This window comes from Zootoca vivipara, chromosome 11, assembly GCF_965207765.1.
Source record: "Zootoca vivipara chromosome 11, rZooViv2.hap1.1, whole genome shotgun sequence".
Classification (NCBI taxonomy): domain Eukaryota; kingdom Metazoa; phylum Chordata; class Lepidosauria; order Squamata; family Lacertidae; genus Zootoca; species Zootoca vivipara.
The window spans coordinates 50,580,837-50,601,907 of record NC_142594.1 but is presented as its reverse complement, the minus strand read 5'-3'; the positions used below and the strand labels follow the sequence as shown (position 1 = coordinate 50,601,907).

The 21,071-nt window shown below is 45.0% G+C and overlaps 1 protein-coding gene across 2 annotated transcripts; it reads left to right on the top strand.

Moving 5' to 3' along the window:
- Positions 1–523: 523 nt before the first annotated feature.
- Positions 524–20,662, top strand: LOC118091911 (solute carrier family 22 member 13). Of its 2 annotated transcripts, XM_088654455.1 has the most exons (12): positions 524–660; positions 1,611–2,029; positions 3,526–3,629; positions 7,490–7,644; positions 9,846–10,014; positions 10,907–10,945; positions 11,440–11,560; positions 12,393–12,487; positions 14,845–15,059; positions 16,236–16,344; positions 17,702–17,911; positions 19,957–20,662. In XM_088654455.1, the coding sequence occupies exons 2-12, from the start codon at positions 1,658–1,660 to the stop codon at positions 20,048–20,050; spliced, it is 1,683 nt and encodes a 560-aa protein (XP_088510581.1). In that variant the 5' UTR covers positions 524–660; positions 1,611–1,657; the 3' UTR covers positions 20,051–20,662. The 2 variants fall into 2 exon arrangements, with proteins under 2 accessions (XP_088510581.1, XP_060136909.1); XM_060280926.2 differs by lacking the exon at positions 10,907–10,945.
- Positions 20,663–21,071: the final 409 nt, after the last annotated feature.

Sequence of the window (21,071 nt, the reverse complement as noted above, 5' to 3'; positions counted from 1 at the left end):
AATCGCCAGCAACTCCAAGTATGGCTAGGAATGTTCCCTGCCAGGATCCCTAGAGAGTCCCTTGAGGGTCATTGTAGATAATACTGAATTAGATGATGTGGATTGGTATCAGGCAGTTCCCGATGATCTCCGGGAACGGGGTAGGGAAAACTCTCCACCTGAGTTGGCTAGATGGGCCAATGTGTTGGTTTCCGGGGGAAGCCGGCTGTGCAAAATGCTTGTTTGCTATCCCTTGCGACAATCGCACAGCCACTCGGCTGTATGCCGGTTTCAGGAATCTCTAGGGAAAGTGCCATTTGTTTGGGCCCCCTTCTTAAATTGGTGTGCCTCCTCTGGCTTACCTGGTTGTAGCTTCCAGTGAGCACTAGCCACCATTGGTTGACTTTTCAGATCGTCTGGTATTCTGTGATTCAAACAGGTTTGCCTCGCCTCTTCCTCTATACAGTATGTTGCTTTGAATGCAACCATCCTTTGATATATTGCACAAGTTTACATCAACCGGCGAAGATGGTAATCTCTCATGGAGGTGCCCATTTCAGGGTGTGTTGACCTCCTACTGATGTCTCAACCGCCTCGGTGTTGCCGACTTTCCTCCACGGTGCATTTCCCTCCGTAGACTTCCTTCTCTTTTTTTCCTGCTGTGAGGTGCAAGGGAAGGAGGTAAGTAGCATTGGCAAAGGTTTATGTGGTGCATCTTGTGTGTGTAGAGATAAAGGTGTGAAACTGGGCGCTTCTTTCTTTCATCCAGAGTTCAGGAATAGTGGTGGTGCCTAGATTCAGTGGTAAAGCTTCCTCATAGAACAGCTTGCCTGACTCTGGGCAGTGAAGAGTTTTATTCCAGAGCAGGGATGGAAGAATCTGACAATTTTGGTTCTTGCAGTTTCTGATTTTTCATTTCTGCAATAATTTGCAATTATCACTGTAATCTTCTTCTTTAGCAATCACTCATAGCCAAGTGGGGTTGTCTTCCATGAAAACGGTCTTAACAGTGAGTCCGTAAGTGACTGGATCGACACATCCGCAGTGGGGGATTGGTTTACGGGCGGGAGTTGATCACGGTGAGGGTTTGCCAAATGTGCCTTCCTCTTAGCTCGTTTCTCCCTTTCATCCTGAGTTCAAGTGTCTTCAAAGTTCATGACACCTTTGGTGAAGGCTGTTCTCCAACTGGAGTGCTCACAGGCCAGTGTCTCCCAGTTGTCGGTGTTTATACTACATTTTTAAAGATTTGCCTTCTTTTGTTGTCGACTTCTTTTGTTGTCCACCGGCATTACGCTTTCCATTCTTAAATGTGGAATAGAGAAGTTGCTTTGGAAGACGATCATCAGGCATCTGAACAACATTACCAGTCCAACATTCCCACCCCACTAGAATTCTTGGTGCTGGGTGCTGGGAATTGTAGTTTTGTAGGGCAAACTATGGTTCCCAAGTTCTTTGTGAGAGAGGGGGGGTCTGCTCTAAATGTCCTTCAAAAGTATGGTGTACACTTAACATTACACACTGAAGCTCAATTCCTTTTGACAGGATAGATTCCTCAAGTTTATCAGATGCCAAAGCCTGATTAATTATTCACCTTATCCATAGCCACAATTTAGTTTAAAGATTAATTTCAGTCCCCAGATGTGAGAGCAATACAGACCGGCTGCCAAAGAAACCCAGAATGATCAGATTTGGAGACATCTTGAAGGTGATCGGAGAATTCGGGAGGTTTCAGAAATGGCTGGTGCTGCTGATCTGCATCCCAAATTTCCTGACTCCCTTTCACATGTTCGGACAAGTGTTCATTGTCATGGACGTGCCTCACCACTGCAACACGAACTGGATCCTGAATATTACCCAAAACCTGACCCAAGAGCAGCAGCTGAACTTGACCATTCCCAGGAAACTAGATGGCTCTTTTGAGGAATGTTCCATGTTTAGTCCTGTGAAAGGGGATATCGATTCAATCATAAAAGATGGACGAAATTCCACAGAAGGCTGCCGAGATGGTTGGGTGTACCCCACAGATCCAAAGCCGTCGTTGCTCACCGAGGTGAGTATAGTACTGTACATTCCGTGTTAGCAAAACATGGTTCTGTCTCTCTTGAAGCGGATGCGCTTGTGTGCTATGTGGGATTTGTACTAGACAGCTCTAAAGTGATTTCAACATTGGTATTCCCCTGCACCCTACAGTTAAAGATCTGGATAGCGAAACTGACAGGACAGGAAATGACTTGTGGATAGACTAGTGGCCTTCTTTAAGTCTTTTAGCTGCCAACTCGTATAAAAGATCAAGGTGGTGTACCACAATGTATATATATAAGCACTACAAAACATAAGAACAATACAAATTAATTATTGCAATGAGTGGCCAGCCAAGGGGATAATTGTTTTGACATGCATTTTGATATATGCAATTTTGTTTCAAGAGGTAAATTTTCAAAACTGCTGCTTTTATTTTGAAGGGGGGGGGGGAGAGGCTAACTTCTTTTTAACATCTCATTTTTACCAGCAATTTTAATATATAATTTATATGTAATGGAATCCGCTTAGAGCAGGCACCCCTAAACTGCGGCCCTCCAGATGTTTTGGCCTACAACTCCCATGATGCCTAGCTAACAGGACCAGTGGTCGGGGAAGATGGGAATTGTAGTCCAAAACATCTGGAGGGCCAAAGTTTGGGGATGCCTGGCTTAGAGGTTTTGATAATAATGTGGTATATAAATTAACTGGGCTACAATTTGCGTCCATTCTTAACCAGGAGTTCCCAGGGTAGGTTACAACAATAAAATTGATTGATTGATTTTTAAAGCGAAACAGTTAAAAATGATTTAAAAACACAGGTTGGAACCATTCAAAACAAAACAGTGTATAGCAGAGTAGAGACAGGTCTCACGAGGCAAAACAGCCGAGCTGTCGAAGGCCAGGTGAACTGTACAGGGGAGATGGGAGACACACCTCCTGTGGGGAGGGAGTTCCCCAGTTCGGCCACCTAGAATGACCTCTTCCAGGCTGTGGTTCCCTTGCTTTTGGGGGCTGGTAGAGACCCCAAGAGAGCTCCTTCTGGTGCTCAACACCTGAGAGGGTCCTTAGGGATGTCTGTATTCAGATTTTTCTGATGACTGGAGTGTCTTGGACTATGGAGCGATTAAATGTCAGGGCTCCAGCACCCTAAGAAATTGAGGAGTGAAGTGGCTCTCTCCCTGCCCCCCCCTCTCTCTCTCTCTCTCTCACACACACACACACACACAGAGAGAGAGAGAGAGAGAGAGAGAGAGAGAGAGAGAGAGAGAGAGAGAGAGAGAGAGAGAGAGAGAGAGATCCATGGTTTTAAAACTTCCTTCCCTTTGGGGATCTTTTTTACACTCACATGGGAGAGATCCCATGGTCCTTTAGAAACACCCACCCGCCAATATTTCCCTCCCCCCCAAACTGGGGCATCAGAAGGGATGCATTCTGGCCATCATCAGCGGAGCGCTGGACCAAAAAACAGGACATTCAGTGCCGGGAGACGGAAGGAAAAGGCATTTTCTTCTTCTTTTCCTTCAGTTCAACTTGGTCTGCGACCGAAAGGACTTAAAAGACATCTCTCAATCCATTTACATGTCTGGTCTTCTTGTGGGAGCCTTGGTCTTTGGCCCACTGAGCGACTGGTAAGCGTAACTTTTGAGATTTCATGTTGCGGCTGAGAGAAATTGGCCACTCCAGCTGCAGCTGGTGAACGGGGGGGGGGGGTATTTCAGTCATTTAGAGGAGAGGGGATTTGCCCACAACTTTGAGGCTGTTTACCTATTATATTTATTGAACACTTGTTTTGGATGCAGAAGGTCCCAGATGCAGACATCTCCAGCTGGTTGCTGGCAATGCAGTATCCCGTCTTTTACTTTTCCATTTAATAATAACAACCAAGTTTCTGGTCCTCATGGCTTTTCAAATGTATGGGCAGTGCCTGGTGGAAGATTGGGTTGTTATTGTTATTGTTATGTATTTTGTGTTTTTATCTTGTGTTTTTGTGTTGTAACCACCCTGAGACCTGTGTAGGGTTGCCAGACTCAATAGAGGACAGGACTTCTGTGCCTTTAATTCCCAAGCAAAGGGTCTGCTGGTTTCTCTTTAAGGTTTCCAGACTCAAAAGAGAGCAGAGCAATTAAAGGCACAGAAGTCCTGTCCTCTATTGAGTCTGGCAACCCTACCTGTGAGTATAGGGCGGTGTACAAATTTAATTTTAAGAAAAGATGGCTTAGCTCCTTGCACTTTCTATGTGCCTTTGCAGAAAAAAACCCACAAACTTTTCCTGTTCTTCCAGTTGAACACTGGAACGCCCAGTCAGAGGAGTGTGAGCAGCGATTCTCAGGGTGTGCCTGAGAGGCAAAACATATTTCTAGAACAGGCATCCCCAAACTTCGGCCCTCCAGATGTTTTGGACTACAATTCCCATCTTCCCTGACCACTGGTCCTGTTAGCTAGGGATCATGGGAGTTGTGGGCCAAAACATCTGGAGGGCCGCAGTTTGGGGATGCCTGTTCTAGAAGAAGCAAGGGCAGGACAGAACCCACAACTGATATTTTATGAAGAAATTGATCCACTGTGACCTTAGTGAACTGGCACATCAGTTTAGCTTAGAGATTACCTCAGGTAGTTTTGGACAACAACTAAGGTAACACCATCAGCTAAGTGCACTGCACTTCAAAATATAGTAAAGGTTGTGTTTTTCTGCTGGTGGGTTTCACATGATCAGGATCCTGTTGTTGTTGTTCTGGTAAAATTCATATACCACCCTTTGTCTGAGGATCACAATATAAAAACACAAAAATATGAAACACAGTAGCAAACAAAGAACAATAACCCCCATAGTTAATAAGATGGTTCAATTAGCCCAAGGCCTGGTTGCAGAGAAACGTCTTCACCTGGCGCCTAAAGGTGTATAATGAAGGCACCAGGCAAGCCTCTCTGGGGAGAGAGTTAGGGTTGCCAGACTCAACAGAGGACAGGACTTCTTTGCCTTTAATTGCCCTGCTCTCTTTTGAGTCTAGAAACCTTAAAGAGAAACCAGGACACCCTTTGTTTAATTTCCAAGCAAAGGGTCTGCTGGTTTCTCTTTAAGGTTTCCAGACTCAAAAAGAGAGCAGGGCAATTAAAGGCACAGAAGTCCTGTCCTCTGTTGAGTCTGGCAACCCTAGAGAGCGTTCTGCAAATGGGGAGCCACCACAGAAAAGGCCCTGTTATCGTGTTGCCACCCTCCAGACCTCTTGTGAAGGAGGCACCTGAAGAAGGGCCTCAGATGATGATCTCAGGATAAGGGCGGGTCATAAAGAGAGAGGGAGTCCTTCAGGTGTTGCGTTCCTGAGCCATTTATGGCTTTATAGGTCAAAACAAGCACTTTGAGTTGGAAACTAATTGGGGGGCAGTGCAGTGCAGTTGGGCCAGGATTGGAGTTCTAGTTTCAAGCCATCTTACCCTGGTGAACAACCCGGCCACCAAATTCAATGCCAGGTGAAGCTTCCAAACCATCTTCAGAGGCAGTCCCACATATAATGTGTTGTGGTAATCAAACCCAGAGATTACCAGAGCATGGACAACAGAAGTTAGCCTATCCCTGTCCAGATAGGGGCACAGCTGGCCCACCAGCTGAAGCTGAAGGAAGGCACTTTGCAACACCAAGGCCACATGAATGCAGAAGTACCCAAAACTTGCATGCCTGCTTCTTAGATGTGCTGAGCCCCCACCTCAGCTATGTCCAGTTCAAAGGCCCTCAAAGCCTTTTTTAAAAATATATTTTTAATGTGTATGAGAACAGAAAGGACCACAAAATTAATAAAACTTCTATATATATTTTTTTAAAAAAACAAATTTTCATCGGTTTTTAAACAAGTACAAATACAATCAGCATTAAACACTTATCCAGCAGTACAACTAATGGTGTTTGTTTTACCCATTGTCTCTATAAAACTTCTTTATTTGCGCTATGCCCCCGATCATAGATGAGGATGCAACTAAAAATGAGCAAAATCACCTATCTTGCAATAAGCCACTATGGATATAAAATAACCTTTTGAATGAAAATACCTCGTGGGTTTCTCGGCTAGCAGATAGGAAAGCTTTTTATGTGCAGCAACACAAGAGGGCAGGATGAGATCCCTGTTTTAAATTCTGTGGAGAGCCACTTGCAGTCGGTGTTGACAGCACAGAGCTACATAGCCCAGGTGTCTGATTCAAAATAAGACAACTTCCTATGTTCCTGCGAGGTGCAAGTTCTGAACTCCCTCCATTATTATTATTATTATTATTATTATTATTATTATTATTATTATTATTATTAAAGGTTTTATTGGTTTACAAAGATATGTGCAATATATTTCATAACATTTTTACAAATCAGTTTCATTTGTTGAGACATTGGGAAGAAAAGGGGAAGAGAGGTAGGTGGGGGTGGGGTCGGGGGGGGGGACGATGTTTCTATTTTGCTTAATATATGTGGGGTTTTTTTGTCAGCGTCGCTTTTGTAGGTTCTTTGCTGTTCCCTTGTGTTCCTTTGGTGGTGAGAGATGTTGGGGTTGACCTAGGACAGGCACCCCCAACCTTCGGCCCTCCAGATGTTTTGGACTACAATTCCCATCATCCCTGACCACTGGTCCTGTTAGCTAGGGATCATGGGAGTTGTAGGCCAAAACATCTGGAGGGCCGCAGTTTGGGGATGCCTGACCTAGGATATGGTTGTTCCTTTGTGGTTGGCTGTGGTGGTCTTTGTTTCGTGTGTGAGTGGGGTGGGTGAGTGTTTTGGATCAGGTTAGCCATATTGATTTGTATGCTGTTGGTGGATTTTTGTCATTGTCCTGTTGGGCTGTGTATGTGATAAAGGGAACCATACCGGGTTGAAGCCATCTTCTTCTATTTGTTCCCGTGTCAGTTTCAGCTTATTGGTTAATTTTTCTAGTAAGGCTGTTTCCCATACTGTTTCCCATACTGTGAGGAACGGCTTAGGGAGCTGGGTATGTTTAGCCTGGAGAAGAGAAGGTTAAGGGGTGATATGATAGCCATGTTCAAATATATAAAAGGATGTCATATAGAGGAGGGAGAAAGGTTGTTTTCTGCTGCTCCAGAGAAGCGGACACGGAGCAATGGATTCAAACTACAAGAAAGAAGATTCCACCTAAACATTAGGAAGAACTTCCTGACAGTAAGAGCTGTTCAACAGTGGAATTTGCTACCAAGGAGTGTGGTGGAGTCTCCTTCTTTGGAGGTCTTTAAGCAGAGGCTTGACAGGCATATGCCAAGAATGCTTTGATGGTGTTTCCTGCTTGGTAGGGGTTTGGACTGGATGGCCCTTGTGGTCTCTTCCAACTCTACAATTCTATGATTCTATGATTCTATGCTTACTCCTGACAGGTCTCTCCAGTGTCTGGTTATGTTTCCGGTTGCTGAGAGTAAGTGGGTTATGAGTTCTTTGTGAGGCAGGTGGGCGTTATTGAACTGCCTCTTGTAGATTGTCCCACATTTTGTTTCCCTCCTCCAGGATTGGAAGCCAACGGATGATATTGCTCACCCTCCTCCTCATGGGCGCCTTTGGTGTCGGGGCAGGCTTCGCACCAAATTTCTACCTCTACATCGCCTTGAGATTCATCGTGGGCGCTGCTTTTGCCGGGATCAGTATCAGCATGGCAGCGTTAAGTAAGACACTTCAGCTTCTCTGGGGAAGTTCAGGCCCCTGCCATCCAAAAAATAAAAAAAATAAAAAATCAGCCTTCTCCAATCGGGGTCTTCCAGATGTGAGCCGAAGTCCAAAACATCTGGATAGCAAATGCCAATTCATCTAGTCCACGGGTTGGCAAACTAAGGCCCGGGGGCTGGATGCGGCCCAATCGTCTTCTAAATCCGGCCCGCGGACGGTCCTGGAATCAGCATGTTTTTACATGAATAGAATGTGTGCTTTTATTTATAAATAAATCTTCATTTCATTTCTTTAAAATATAGCAAATATAACAAATACAAATAAGATAACGGAAAAAGAAAAAAAAGGGAGGAAAGAAGAAAGAAAAAATCCACAATCATTAAATCTCAAAAAAGAGAGATAATTATATATTATGTATTATTTTAAATATAATTTTGGAGATTTATATAATTATATCTTTATTTTGGAGATTTAATGAGTGTGCTTTTATTTAAAATGCATCTCTGGGTTATTTGTGGGGCATAGGAATTCGTTCATTCCCCCCCCCCCCAAAATAGTCCGGTCTGAGGGACAGTGGACCGGCTCCCTGCTGAAAAAGTTTGCTGACCCCTGATTTCTAGTCCAACCCCCTGTAATGCAGGAATCTTGCCCACAGCCGTCCCTGGCTGGACTCGAACCACCAACCTTCTGGTTAACAGCTGGATGCACTGACCCGTTGCGCCAGCTGACGAATGTGTGGATAAGCCCTGAGTGAGCTTCAAGGCCACATGGGGTTTCAAACCCTGGTCTCCAAGTTCCCAGTCCAACATGCTAACCCTGGCTCTCTCAGCTAGGGAAGAAATAACCTCAGAGTACAAGACCATGTTGCAGGAGAGCCAGCGTGGTGTAGTGGTTAAGAGCAATGGGCTCATAATCTGGTGAACCGGGTTTGCGTCTCCGCTCCTCCAAATGCAGCTGCTGGGTGACCTTGGGCTTGTCACACTTCTCTGAAGTCTCTCAGCCTCACTCACCTCACAGAGTGTTTGTTGTGGGGGAGGAAGGGAAAGGAGATTGTTAGTCACTTTGAGACTCCTTAGGGTAGTGATAAAGCGGGATATAAAATCCAAACTCCTCCTCCTCCTCCTCCTCCTCCTCCTCCTCCTCCTCCTCCTCCTCCTCCTCCTCCTCCTCCTCCTCCTCCTCCTCCTCCTCCTCCTCCTCCTCCTCTTCTTCTTCTTCTTCTTCTTCTTCTTCTTCTTCTTCTTCTTCTTCTTCTTCTTCTTCTTCTTCTTCTTCTTCTTCTTCTTCTATAGCATCTAGATCAAGGGAAGTAATAGTACCACTGTATTCTGCTCTGGTCAGACCTCACCTGGAGTACTGTGTCCAGTTCTGGGCACCACAGTTCAAGAAGGATACTGACAAGCTGGAACGTGTCCAGAGGAGGGCAACCAAAATGGTCAAAGGCCTGGAAACAATGACTTATGAGGAACGGCTTAGGGAGCTGGGTATGTTTAGCCTGGAGAAGAGAAGGTTAAGGGGTGATATGATAGCCATGTTCAAATATATAAAAGGATGTCATATAGAGGAGGGTGAAAGGTTGTTTTCTGCTGCTCCAGAGAAGCGGACACGGAGCAATAGATTCAAACTATAAGAAAGAAGATTCCACCTAAACATTAGGAAGAACTTCCTGACAGTAAGAGCTGTTCGACAGTGGAATTTGCTGCCAAGAAGTGTGGTGGAGTCTCCTTCTTTGGAGGTCTTTAAGCAGAGGCTTGACAGCCATATGTCAAGAATGCTTTGATGGTGTTTCCTGCTTGGCAGGGGGTTGGAATGGATGGCCCTTGTGGTCTCTTCCAACTCTATGATTCTATGATTCTTCTTCTTCTAGCAACACAGCTGGTGTGTTCCTGGAATAAATGCAAAACTCAGTCCCGATTTGCATGGGTCAAAATGCTCCTCTGTTTGCTACCAATGTAGCCTCTTCCGTGTGGCTGCATGAATGGCGCTGGGGGTACAAGTGGGGGCAAACAAGGAGTTTTCATCAACATCTGTGGTTACTTTTCTTTCTTGCCCACCTAGAAATATACTTTGCTCTTGTAATTTACGTGGTTATTTAAAAGCAGCCAACAATAAAGTCAGGGTTGTTTTAAAATATGCAAGCGATTGTCAATGGCAAGGTCTTTTAATTTTCAGGTACTGACTGTAACTTGAACCCTTTTAGCTTCAGAGTGGGTTGGGCCTTCCTATCGCCCGCTTGCGATGATCATCAGCCACTGCAGCAACGCTCTTGGGCAGATGGCCTTGGCTGGCTTGGCGTACGCCATTCGTGACTGGAGACTCTACCAGATTGCTGGCTCTGCTCCGGCATTTGCCCTCTTTTTTTACATATGGTGAGTGTGCAAAAGGGCCAGAAATGAGACAGGAGCGAGCCGGCTGTAAATCGCACTGTGCAAGTTGGAGTTAACTCTTTATTAGCAAAAACAGGATCTACACAGGAGTGTAGGGTCTAATGAGCACAGCAACTCATTTCTGGTAGGTTTTGCCCCTATGAAGCAGTGGAGACTCAAGGTCCCCGCCTTCCCACAGCTGCTTAAGTCCCTTCCTCTCCAGGGCTTTCCCCAAGCAATCAGAGACTGTGTCTGTATGCAGCCAACCTCTCCCCCGCCCTTTTCATGCCTCTCCTGGTTCTTGGAGACCAGGGGGAGGGGATTTTGTCACAGCAGGAGGGGGAGACACCAGTGTCTTTTCTCCAGCCAGACTCACCTCTGCCTCTTGGCCCCCCTCCTCTCCAGCCTCGTCTTCTGCCTCTGCCTCTGCCCTGCTCTCTGCCACAGTCTCTTCCTGCTCACTCAAACCCAGTTACTTTTCCAGCTTCCAATATCTCCTCCTCCCAGTTTTCTCCCTCTTCTCCCTCTGGCCACTCATCATTGTCCCATCACCACTTCCCGGGCTCTGAGTCTTCTTCCCTTGGGGGTTCCCCAGATGGTTCCTCCCAACATTCTTCTGTGTTCAGTCGGGGTTAGAAACCAATATTTGAAAGCTAGGAGCTAAATGGCACCTTAAACCTAGGTTATGGGCGCAACAACAGAATGTCTAGGCACACTTTTTTATAACAAGAATACAAAGCTGAAAATGAATGAACTGCATTTTTCTGTGCTGCGTCATATTAACATCTTGTTTCTTCTTTTATCTTTATCAAGTCTTTCAAGGCTAAGTAAAGCTGTGCAATTGAATACTTAATTATAAATAGAAGTCCATCTGTACTTTTTTTTTTTTAAGTAGGTTTCTTAATGAGGCTTGGCATAGAAAAACAATTGTACGGTAGGTATTGAGAAGAAAACAAGAACGTACCAATCACCTCCATAATCCAAACACCATGATGAGAATCTCTTTGAAGTCCGATCTTAAACACCAGGGACTGTGCAGTTCTGCAGGTTTTTTCCTCAGTCTTCTTCGGTCCAAACTATGTCTGTTTATTGTCCAAATCTAATTATTTTATCAAACAGATATTTCTGGCTATGAGAGTGGTTTCAGAGAGTGCCAGCTGTGTTGTGCTCTGGGACCCAGTGTCCTGCCGCTTGCACCTTGATGCAAGCTGAAAATCTTGGACAATCTGCGGGTCTATGAGACAGTCCTCCCCACCCTGGGGAGTCTGCCAGGGCTAATTACCCCCATATCAACCCTGAATTACCAGCATGGCTGAGGTCCGATCTTATGGGAGTCAGCCATTTCTCACCACCAGAAACAGGAAGCCATCTCAGCTCCTTTCCAGGTTAATGCGCTTGCTGTGCTTCACAAACTCTTGTCCTTTACAGGGTTCTTCCCAAGTCTGCGCGATGGCTTGTGACAAAAGGGAAGGTCGAGGAAGCCAAAAAGGAGCTTCGAAAGGCCGCTTCCATTAACAAACGAGCCATCTCAGAAGAACTACTCAACCAGGTAGCAAAGCCTGGGATTTCTATTGCTCCTTTTCTGAAAATGTCTGGGGAGGATATGGAAAAAGCAAATAGTGCAATGGGGAAAGGGAAAACAAGATCATTGGAAAAAGGGAGATCCCTGCCCTGCGATGTTAGAGTCCCTCATCAAACTGCATTTGACTTAAAAAAAAGATTGGTTTATCTACCTTGAGTATCTACTACCATATTTAGATGTCAACCTGTCCCTCCAAACCACCTCTGCCTTCTCATTTTCTTTACTTTACTACAAATGTATATTCCACCCATTCTCCAAGGAGGTAAGAAGGACAGCTTACATCAGGCACTCCCAAACTGCGGCCCTCCAGATGTTTTGGCCTACAACTCCCATGATCCCTAGCTAACAGGACCAGTGGTCAGGGATGATGGGAATTGTAATCCAAAACATCTGGAGGGCCAGAGTTTGGGGGTGCCTGGCTTACATCCAGTGTGGGGAACATCCATGAGATATTGTGGAACTACAGCTCCCATCAGCCTCAGCTAGCATGGCCAGTGGCTGGGGATGATGGGAATTGTATTTCAAGAACACCTGGAGGGCCAAAGGTTCCCCTGATCGGCCTTACATGCTCTCCTAATTCCTCATAGGCCTGTGAGATTTGGGGGAGACAAGTCCAAGTACACCCTGTGAATTTTGTGGCTGAGTGGAATCTCTCCAGTCTTAGTTCAACATGCTAACCCACCTGGCACTCCAGCTGTTTTGGACTAAAACTCCCATCAGCGCAAGCCAGCACAGCTGCCCTGGCAGATGGGTCTGATGGCTGATGTTCTGTGTCTGTCTTGTCTTGCACATTTTGAAGCTCACTCCAGAAGAGAAGGTGAAATCTGGGAATATCCTGGATATTTTCAAGAAGCCGCATCTAAGGATTTTGACTTTAATCATGGTCATAGTCTGGTAAGTATTCCAAACTATATTAATTCAGTACAAAATATTTTTTTAAAAAAAATTCCAATGTCTACATGGAAAGGCATCACGAGATAAAGCTTCCTTCTTATTGGTTCTCTAGGTATAAAATAATCAATAGCTTATAGCAAAACCTTTGACTTCTATCTAATGAAGCTCTGTTTGGTCTAAGACTGAGAATTAACTTTCGTTGGTTAAAATATTTCAAGGCCACTCTTAGTAAAATTTGCAGGGTGGGTGGCAATGAAAGCACAGTTCAGGGGTAGGCAACCTAAGGCCCGTGGGCCGGATGCGGCCCAATCGCCTTCTCAATCCGGCCCACGGACGGTCCGGGAATCAGCGTGTTTCTACATGAGTAGAATATGTCCTTTTATTTAAAATGCATCTCTGGGTTATTTGTGAGGTCTGCCTGGTGTTTTTAGAGGAGTAGAATGTGTGCTTTTATTTAAAACGCATCTCTGGGTTATTGGTGGGGCATAGGAATTCGTTCATCCCCCCCCCTCAAAATATAGTCCTGCCCACCACATGGTCTGAGGGACGGTGGACCAGCCCACGGCGGAAAAAGGTTGCTGACCCCTGGTGTAGTTCATGCGCTCCAGAAAACAATTCTTAAATATCAAGTGTGGTCGAATAAACGAAAGAGCAGCAAGCTTCAAAGGAAGCATGAAAATCAGTGGAATGGGCGGAACAAAAACTTTGCCCAACCTTACAGACAAAAAGCCGTGTCAAATATGACAGCAGAGTTGGTGCCAAGCAGGCCTCCTTAGAGAGCGTGTTCCGCAAAGAGGGTGCCCCTAAGGTGGTCCTCTTTCAAGTCACTGCTTACCTTACTTTAGATGGGGAAAGGATGGGAGAAGGGCTTTGGCAGTGACTGCCACGGACCGGTTCAAGCAGAGCCATGTGATAAAAAGCAGCCATTGGCACCTGCATGCATATCTCTCCATCAAACAGAATAAACGCATACCCTCCAAGTGTCCCGGTTTTCCGGGGACAGTCCTGGAATTACAAAAGGTAGAGGACCGGGAAGAAACAGGGAGTGGAGTCCCGATTTTCTTTCTTTTTAAATGCTTTGTGTGGATGCGTCTAATCTTGCCCCTTTCTAAAATTTGTTCATTGGCGTGTGCCTCTCTTGTTGTAAATCTAGCAAAGAATAAAACAAAACAAAACCGGGATTAAGGGGTTTTCTCATGATGGTGGAGTGGGTGGGTGTTTTGTGTGCCATTGGTAGTAGTGGTCATGGAAATGCTCGGGGGTGGGGGACAAAAAAATAGGGGGGTTGAAGAGGGTCAGTTGTGGGGGAGTCAGAAACGTCCCTATTTTCATCGGAGGAATGTTGGAGGGGGGAATGAACGAATTCCTATGCCCCACAAATAACCCAGAGATGCATTTTAAATAAAAGCGCATATTCTACTCATGAAAAAACACCAGGCAGGCCCCACAGGTAATCCAGAGAGGCATTTTAAATAAAAGGACATATTCTACTCATGTAGAAACACGCTGATTCCTGGACCGTCCGCGGGCCGGATTGAGAAGGCGATTGGGCCAGATCCGGTCCCCGGGCCTTAGTTTGCCTACCCATGTCGGAGGGTATGCAAAGGAATGTTTTTGGGAATGGGCAAAATGCGTATGCTGTGTCCCAGATGTAAAAACAAGATAATGGCATACGCTACAGGCATAGTTTTTAGGCTGTTTTTATCTATCTTGAATGAGACCTTCTGGTTTGTTGTTGTTTTATTATACTTTCCAGAAGGGCAGCTGGGCAGTCTCAGGCAGCAAAAGTAGAGTCTGTTTCAGCGGTTCTGAAATATACTCGGAGTCGAGAGTGAATTTCATGCTCTTTATTCAGCTCTTAGTCATCAAGGAGAAGAAAAGAAGAAGAATGCCCTTTTCCCAAAACCATCTGCTTATATACATTATTTACACAATGGGCTTTGCGTGATTGGCTACTTCAGGGCTACACCTGTGGGCCAATCAGTTTGTGGATTGACTTCTGCCAGCAGCCTGATTGGCTGCTCCTGCAGGCCAATCAGGTTGCGGATTCACTTCCACCTGGAGTTGGATTGGGTGGCTCCTGCGGACCAATCAGACTGCTGATTCTGGATCCTATTGTTCTATGATTCAGCTCAGTACATAACAGGTTCCAAACACTGCCTGGAGGGCTAGGAATGTGCTCTCCCATTTAAAATGAAAAATTAGAGTCTGAAGAAACTGAATTCTTCACCCAAGGCTGCGTTATTGCATTCTTTTGTGGAGAAGTTTAGCGATGGGTCTGGGTGAGCCAGACATTAAAATGAACAATAGTAATAAATGCAGAATGAACAGTAATTTTTTGCTTTGTTTCTCCTCAGGTTTGCAGACAGTCTTGTGTATTACGGAGTGAGCCTTCATGTTGGGGATTTTGGCTTGGACATCTACATGACCCAGCTTGTGTTTGGAGCTGTGGAAATACCATCTCGAGCCTCCTGTATCTTCCTCCTCCAGTGGATGGGGAGGAAGAAATGCCAGGCTGCTTGGCTTCTCCTGAGTGGAGTCGTGTGCTTGCTCATCCCTGCTATTCCAACAGGTACAAAAAGCCGCTTGAGGGAGCAAAAAAAAAAAAAGTCCAACGCAAGCTTGGCAAGGCAGGCAAGGGGGACCTGCGGTTGCCCAGATGTTCCCGACTTCAACTCCCATGATCCCTGAGCATTGACCATCTTGGCTGGGGGGTGATGGGAGCTGGAGTTCAATATCCCTCGTTGCAAAATACGACCCACAAGCCCTTGACTGTTTCAGGTGCTCAGGGATCCCCTGAGGTATGTGAAGAAGACATAGCAGCCAAGCACTGGTGGAGTTATTATGGGATGCCAAATTGGCATTGCCACAAGGCTCTGGGTCTATTGCACTGGGGACCTGATCTTTTGCCCCATGCCTCTTAAATTATTTTATTTTATTTTAAAGGATTGCTTACAAGGAGGCTGGATGCTCTATAAAGTGCACCCACCCACCCACCCTGTTATTTGTCAGAGGCACATTTGGAGCCTGAACGCCAGGACTTTTAAGTAGCTAGCAATACCCTTGCAGGGATGCCTTGGGTAACCAGCTGCATCTCTGTTCAACTTTGCTTTCTTACACTTTGTGTCCTTCCTCCGTTCCACCCATTTCCTCCTTTCCCTGTTTCTTCCCTCCCATTCCTTTCTTTGCACCAAGACCCTCGAGGGACTAACTTCTGGAAAAAAACAAAAACAGGGCACACTGGTTTGCATGACAATTACATGTGCTAGTTTATACACATAGATGCAAATTTTAGAAGCAGTTACTGTAGCTTAAATACAACTCCTCTGACCGCAATAGAGGAGGCAGTCTGAAATGTGGAATGAGCAGTTGTGAAATAAAATAAAAATAAAGGAAAACAAGGGCTTAGCATTATGTGGTGACGCAGCAATATCTGGCATTTGATGGCATTTCTCCAGGGGCTCAAGTAGAGCATCATTTCCTGCCACGACCATGTACCCAGAACTTTCTATAAGCAAAGTCTCTGCTCTACCACTGAACCCCAGTCTTTCCGCAAATGGGCACCAGAAAACATTTTAACTACCCATGCATTCCTGAGTTAGAGTAGCTCTGGATATCCCTAGGACCACAGGTGACATTTCGGAACTGGATTAAACATTTTGCTAGGCCTGTGGTCTTTCAACAATGCCTTACCTTGATTTTTTTGTGGTCTGGTGATTTCTAACCTCACTTGCCTGTCTTTGCCCAGACTTCCCTGTGATCGTGACGGTGCTGGCTGTTATTGGCAAGTCTGCATTGGCTGCCTCCTTTTCAACCACATATGTGTTTTCTGCCGAAGTCTTTCCCACAGTTGTCAGGTGAGGATCTATTACGCAAAGCATACTGTATTCTAAAAAATATCCTCTGTGTATTTTGCTCAAATAAGGTTAAGACAGTGGCGGTACATCTCGCCAGCCTTTGGGTTGGATGTAACCCTGACGGTGAAGATAACATTTTTAAAAATGCATCATGTCTGATAGAATAGCTAGTGAAACATTGAATATTGGGCAAAATTGCATGCAATGAAGTGAAGAAGTGCAGGAAAATGACAAAATGGTAAACTGGTGCAGAATTGCAGTGAAGTGAATTTAAGACTGCAAACAATTGAGAATAAAATAAAAATAAAAAAATAAAATAAAAATTGCTTCAGTAGCACCTTAAAGACCAACTAAGTTTTTATTTTGGTATGAGCTTTCGTGTGCATGCATACCAAAATAAAAACTTAGTTGGTCTTTAAGGTGCTACTGAAGCAATTTTTTTATTTTGTTTCAACTCAGACCAACACGGCTGGCTACCTACCTGTAACTAGAACAATTGAGAATGTTAGAGATACCAAAACAGATACCGTATGTTTGTTTTTTCTTTTTCTTTTTAATTTTTTTATTTTCAATGCAAAGTTACAACAAAAATTACAAACATAAAGTCCAAAAATAAAACAAACATACAAACTAAAAGCCAAGCAGAACAGACAAAAACCAAAAGAAGAAAAGAAAAGAAAAACCTACAAAGAAAACCACACCGTCATTATAATCTTTACACACATATACACATGTTGACTTCCTTCCTCTATTTTGAGACCTCGAAATTTCTAATCATTCTGAATTGTGGTGTCTACTGTGAATTACCTCTATTTTTACATCTTTCGGACCACTTTTCAATTTCTTGAACCCTGCAAAGCTTCATTCGTGACATACCAACATGGTTACTCCAGAACAATGCTTTTTCATATATTCTTTAACACAATCCCATTCTTTTGCTAGTTTTTGGTCCCCTTAAGAATGCTGTGAGTCTTGCCAAGTTTATATATTCACAAAGTTTACTTTGCCATTCTTTTATTGATGGGATTCCCCCCCCCCCTTTCCAGTTTTTTGCTATAAGCAACCCGGCAGCTGTTGTTGCATAAATAAATACTTTCCTTTGGTTGCCAGGAATATCTTTTGTAATTATACTTAGAAGGAATGCTTCAGGTTTTGGGTTTTTTTTACTAAAAGTTACTTTGAACATCTTTTTAATTTCTTCATATATTTCATTCCAAAATTGTTTAATATTTCGGCATTCCCACCACATATGTTTGTTGACCCTTAAGCATGGTGTGGCTGATTTGCTTCTGGAAAACTTGCCCCTGTCTGCGCCTCCTCTTAGGCATCACTCTCTGTGTTTTGCTACTGCCACCAGGCAAAGCAGTTTAGGCTTGTGCTCCATGGCTGCCAGAATAGGGGGCATCCTTGCTCCGCTTGTTGGTCTCCTGGACAAGTTCCACCCTGCTATTCCCATGGTGATATTTGGAGGCATAGCACTGGCCGGGGGAATCCTCTGCTTCTTCCTTCCTGAGACACGGAACCAAGATCTCCAGGACGACACTGGCAAATCCCCAGCAAGCCAGAGGTGAGTTGCAGGGGATTTTTGAACAGCTCTACATAAGAAGTTAAGAGGCTGACATTTTGCACACTAAGTCTGCTGCGTTGTCACCTCCTCCACCCCTGCCTCTGTGCCGGCTCTTTTTTTGGTTAAGCCCACTGAGTAAAATGGGTTTTTCTCCCAAGACCTGACTCCATGGGACAGTGTTAATGGTTAATGAGTTCAGTGATTTAAGAAATTAAATATTAGGTGATCCACCCCCCCCATATCATTGCTATTGAGATTGCAGTTTAAGAATAATAGAATCATAGAGTTGGAAGAGACCACAAGGGCCATCCAGTCCAACCCCCTGCCAAGCAGGAAACACCATCGAAGCATTCTTGACATATGCCTGTCAAGCCTCTGCTTAAAGACCTCCAAAGAAGGAGACTCCACCACCCTTCTTGGCAGCAAATTCTACTGCCGAACAGCTCTTACTGTCAGGAAGTTCTTCCTAATGTTTAGGTGGAATCTTCTTTCTTGTAGCCTGAATCCATTGCTCCGTGTCCGCTTCTCTGGAGCAGCAGAAAACAACCTTTCACCCTCCTCTATATGACATCCTTTTATATATTTGAACTTTTATATATAAGCTTTTCTTCCTTACCAGCAATGTTTGTGAAATTTGCCACACATACCCCACACATAGCGTTTAAAAAATGCTAGGAAAGCTTAAGTTCAGGAGTGCCAACTTGAATGAAATCTTAGTGGGGGGAGGAAAGCTCCGCCCTGCATAATCAATCACATGATGTAGTGCAGGCACACCATTTGAATGGCAATGCCCATCAACTTGGGGGGGGTCCCTCAAATATTGTACTGGGGAGGGGGCTGAAGACCCCTCGGTCTCTAGGAGTTGGCACCTATGCTTAAGTTTGCATTAACATGCAGGGGGGCGAGCGGAATGGAGGAAGAATTTCACGGAGATTGTGGCAGAAGAGAAAAAGCTTGAAATCACCTCTCTGCGCACTGTGATCTTGATAACAACCCCCACCCCTGTGCAATCACCCAATGTAATTACTAATTATGCTGTTAATCACCTGTAGTGTGCCTATGATTGAGGGGTAGGACTTGAATGAATGAAGTCGCTGTTAGGCTAGGAACCAACTTACCAAGCTGTTCTCATACCATAGAATCATAGAGTTGGAAGAGACCACAAGGGCCATCCATTCCAACCCCCTGCCAAGCAGGAAACACCATCAAAGCATTCTTGACATATGGCTGTCAAGCCTCCGCTTAAAGACCTCCAAAGAAGGAGACTCCACCACACTCCTTGGCATAGCTGCCAAGTTTTCCCTTTTCTCGCGAGGAAGCCTATTCAGCATAATGGAAAATCCCTGAAAAAAAGGGATAACTTGGCAGCTATGCTCCTTGGCAGCAAGTTCCACTGTCGAACAGCTCTTACTGTCAGGAAGTTCTTCCTAATGTTTAGGTGGAATCTTTTTTCTTGTAGCTTGAATCCATTGCTCCGTGTCCGCTTCTCTGGATCAGCAGAAAACAACCTTTCACCCTCTTCTATATGACATCCTTTTGTATATTTGATCATGGCTATCATATCACCCCTTAACCTTCTCTTCTCCAGGCTAAACATACCCAGCTCCCTAAGCCGTTCCTCATAAGGCATTGTTTCCAGGCCTTTGACCATTTTGGTTGCCCTCTTCTGGGCACGTTCCAGCTTGTCAGTATCCTTCTTGAACTGTGGTGCCCAGAACTGGGCACAGTATTCCAGGTGAGGTCTGACCAGAGCGGAATACCAGCCTGCAACAATTTTTACCAGCCAAGCTGCCCACCTCTGTCTCCATTTGTAATGTGTGGCAACATTGGTGGCCTGCAAGAAAAGGAAAGGCGAAAGAAGCAAGTTTGTTTTGGCTTGCAAATATCGCCTGGAGATCATTTCAGCTCGCCCCAGGTAACCACAGAGGAGTGACAGCTTGGAAGTCTCCACGGAAGAGATGGCAACGGCTGGGGATGAGGGTGGGGGGGGGAGGGACGATCGGGGGCTGCTGTATGTGATGCTTATTTGTGTTCCTTTTCATTAGGTCAAAAAAGGCTCACGCTGGTAGCTTCGAAAAAAGACCTGCGCAGAAAGAAGCTGGCGAAACGAAAGAACACACCAGCAGCACATACCTCTAGCAGAAACAGCACATCCCCCTTGCAGTCCAAAGGAGTGCTGGGACATCTGCAGAAGATTTTAGCAGGCAAATGATGTGGGCACACCTCTCGATTGTCCACCCGCCATGCTCAGGTTGCCTAGGAAAACATGCGGCCTTGCAAGTCCCAATGATCCAGAAGCGTACCTAGGAAAGGCAGGTGCCGTGCTCCTTTAAAACAGCCACACCAGCACACCAATCAGGATTGCCATTCCTTTTAATTGAGCATGGATGAGGAACCTGTCGCCCTCTGGATATTATTGGACTTCAATTCCCATCCTCCCTGCCCAAGGGCCATACTGGCTGAGGCTGATGGGAACCAAAGTGCAGCAATCTCTGGAGAGCCACAGATTTCCCCATCCCTGTTAAATAAAGTCTCTTTTTCTGACCCATTACATACCGGTATATTTCATGTGTCTTGAAATATCTCTGTGTGGCTATCCATTTGCCCAATTCAAGCAGCTTTTTTGGACCCGAGCAGCCCAAAGGGTGACCATCTCAAGGAGAATAGTCTTTCAAATGACACAGCCCAACCTTTAATATCTTTCCTACTTGAAATTCCGTCTTGTATCAAGGTGAGGTTGAATACCCCCCCCCCCCAAAAACAGGGACTTATCTGTTGTAGCCCCAGAACTATGGAATGTTCTCCCTCAGGTTGCTCATACAGCTTCTATCCACCTGGTTTTTTTATGTTACACGGCACTTTCAGTAAAATGGAAGCTTTCCCCCACTTCACTGTTTTCATTTTGTTGCTGCTCTTCTTTATCCGTGCCCCTGGTTTTTAATTAATTTTAACATATTATGATCTCTCTATCTCTATCTCTCTTGTGTACACTCCTTTGAGACACTTCTGCCGAAGACTGGTCTAAAAATATTGTAAATAAAAATAAGTGAAGAATAGGTGAAGGCGCTGGCAAATATTTGAAATGACCCCTGACAGAATGGACCTTGTGAATGGTACTGTTGATTATAGGGGTATATAGAGGGTGGGGGCTTCCAGGCAA

Coding starts and splice junctions, on each gene's coding strand:
- LOC118091911 (XM_088654455.1), top strand. CDS start 1,658: ATGATCAGATTTGGAGACATCTTGAAGGTGATCGGAGAATTCGGGAGG. Junction 2,030..3,525: donor AGCCGTCGTTGCTCACCGAG/GTGAGTATAGTA, acceptor CTTTTCCTTCAG/TTCAACTTGGTCTGCGACCG. Junction 10,946..11,439: donor CATAGAAAAACAATTGTACG/GTAGGTATTGAG, acceptor TGTCCTTTACAG/GGTTCTTCCCAAGTCTGCGC.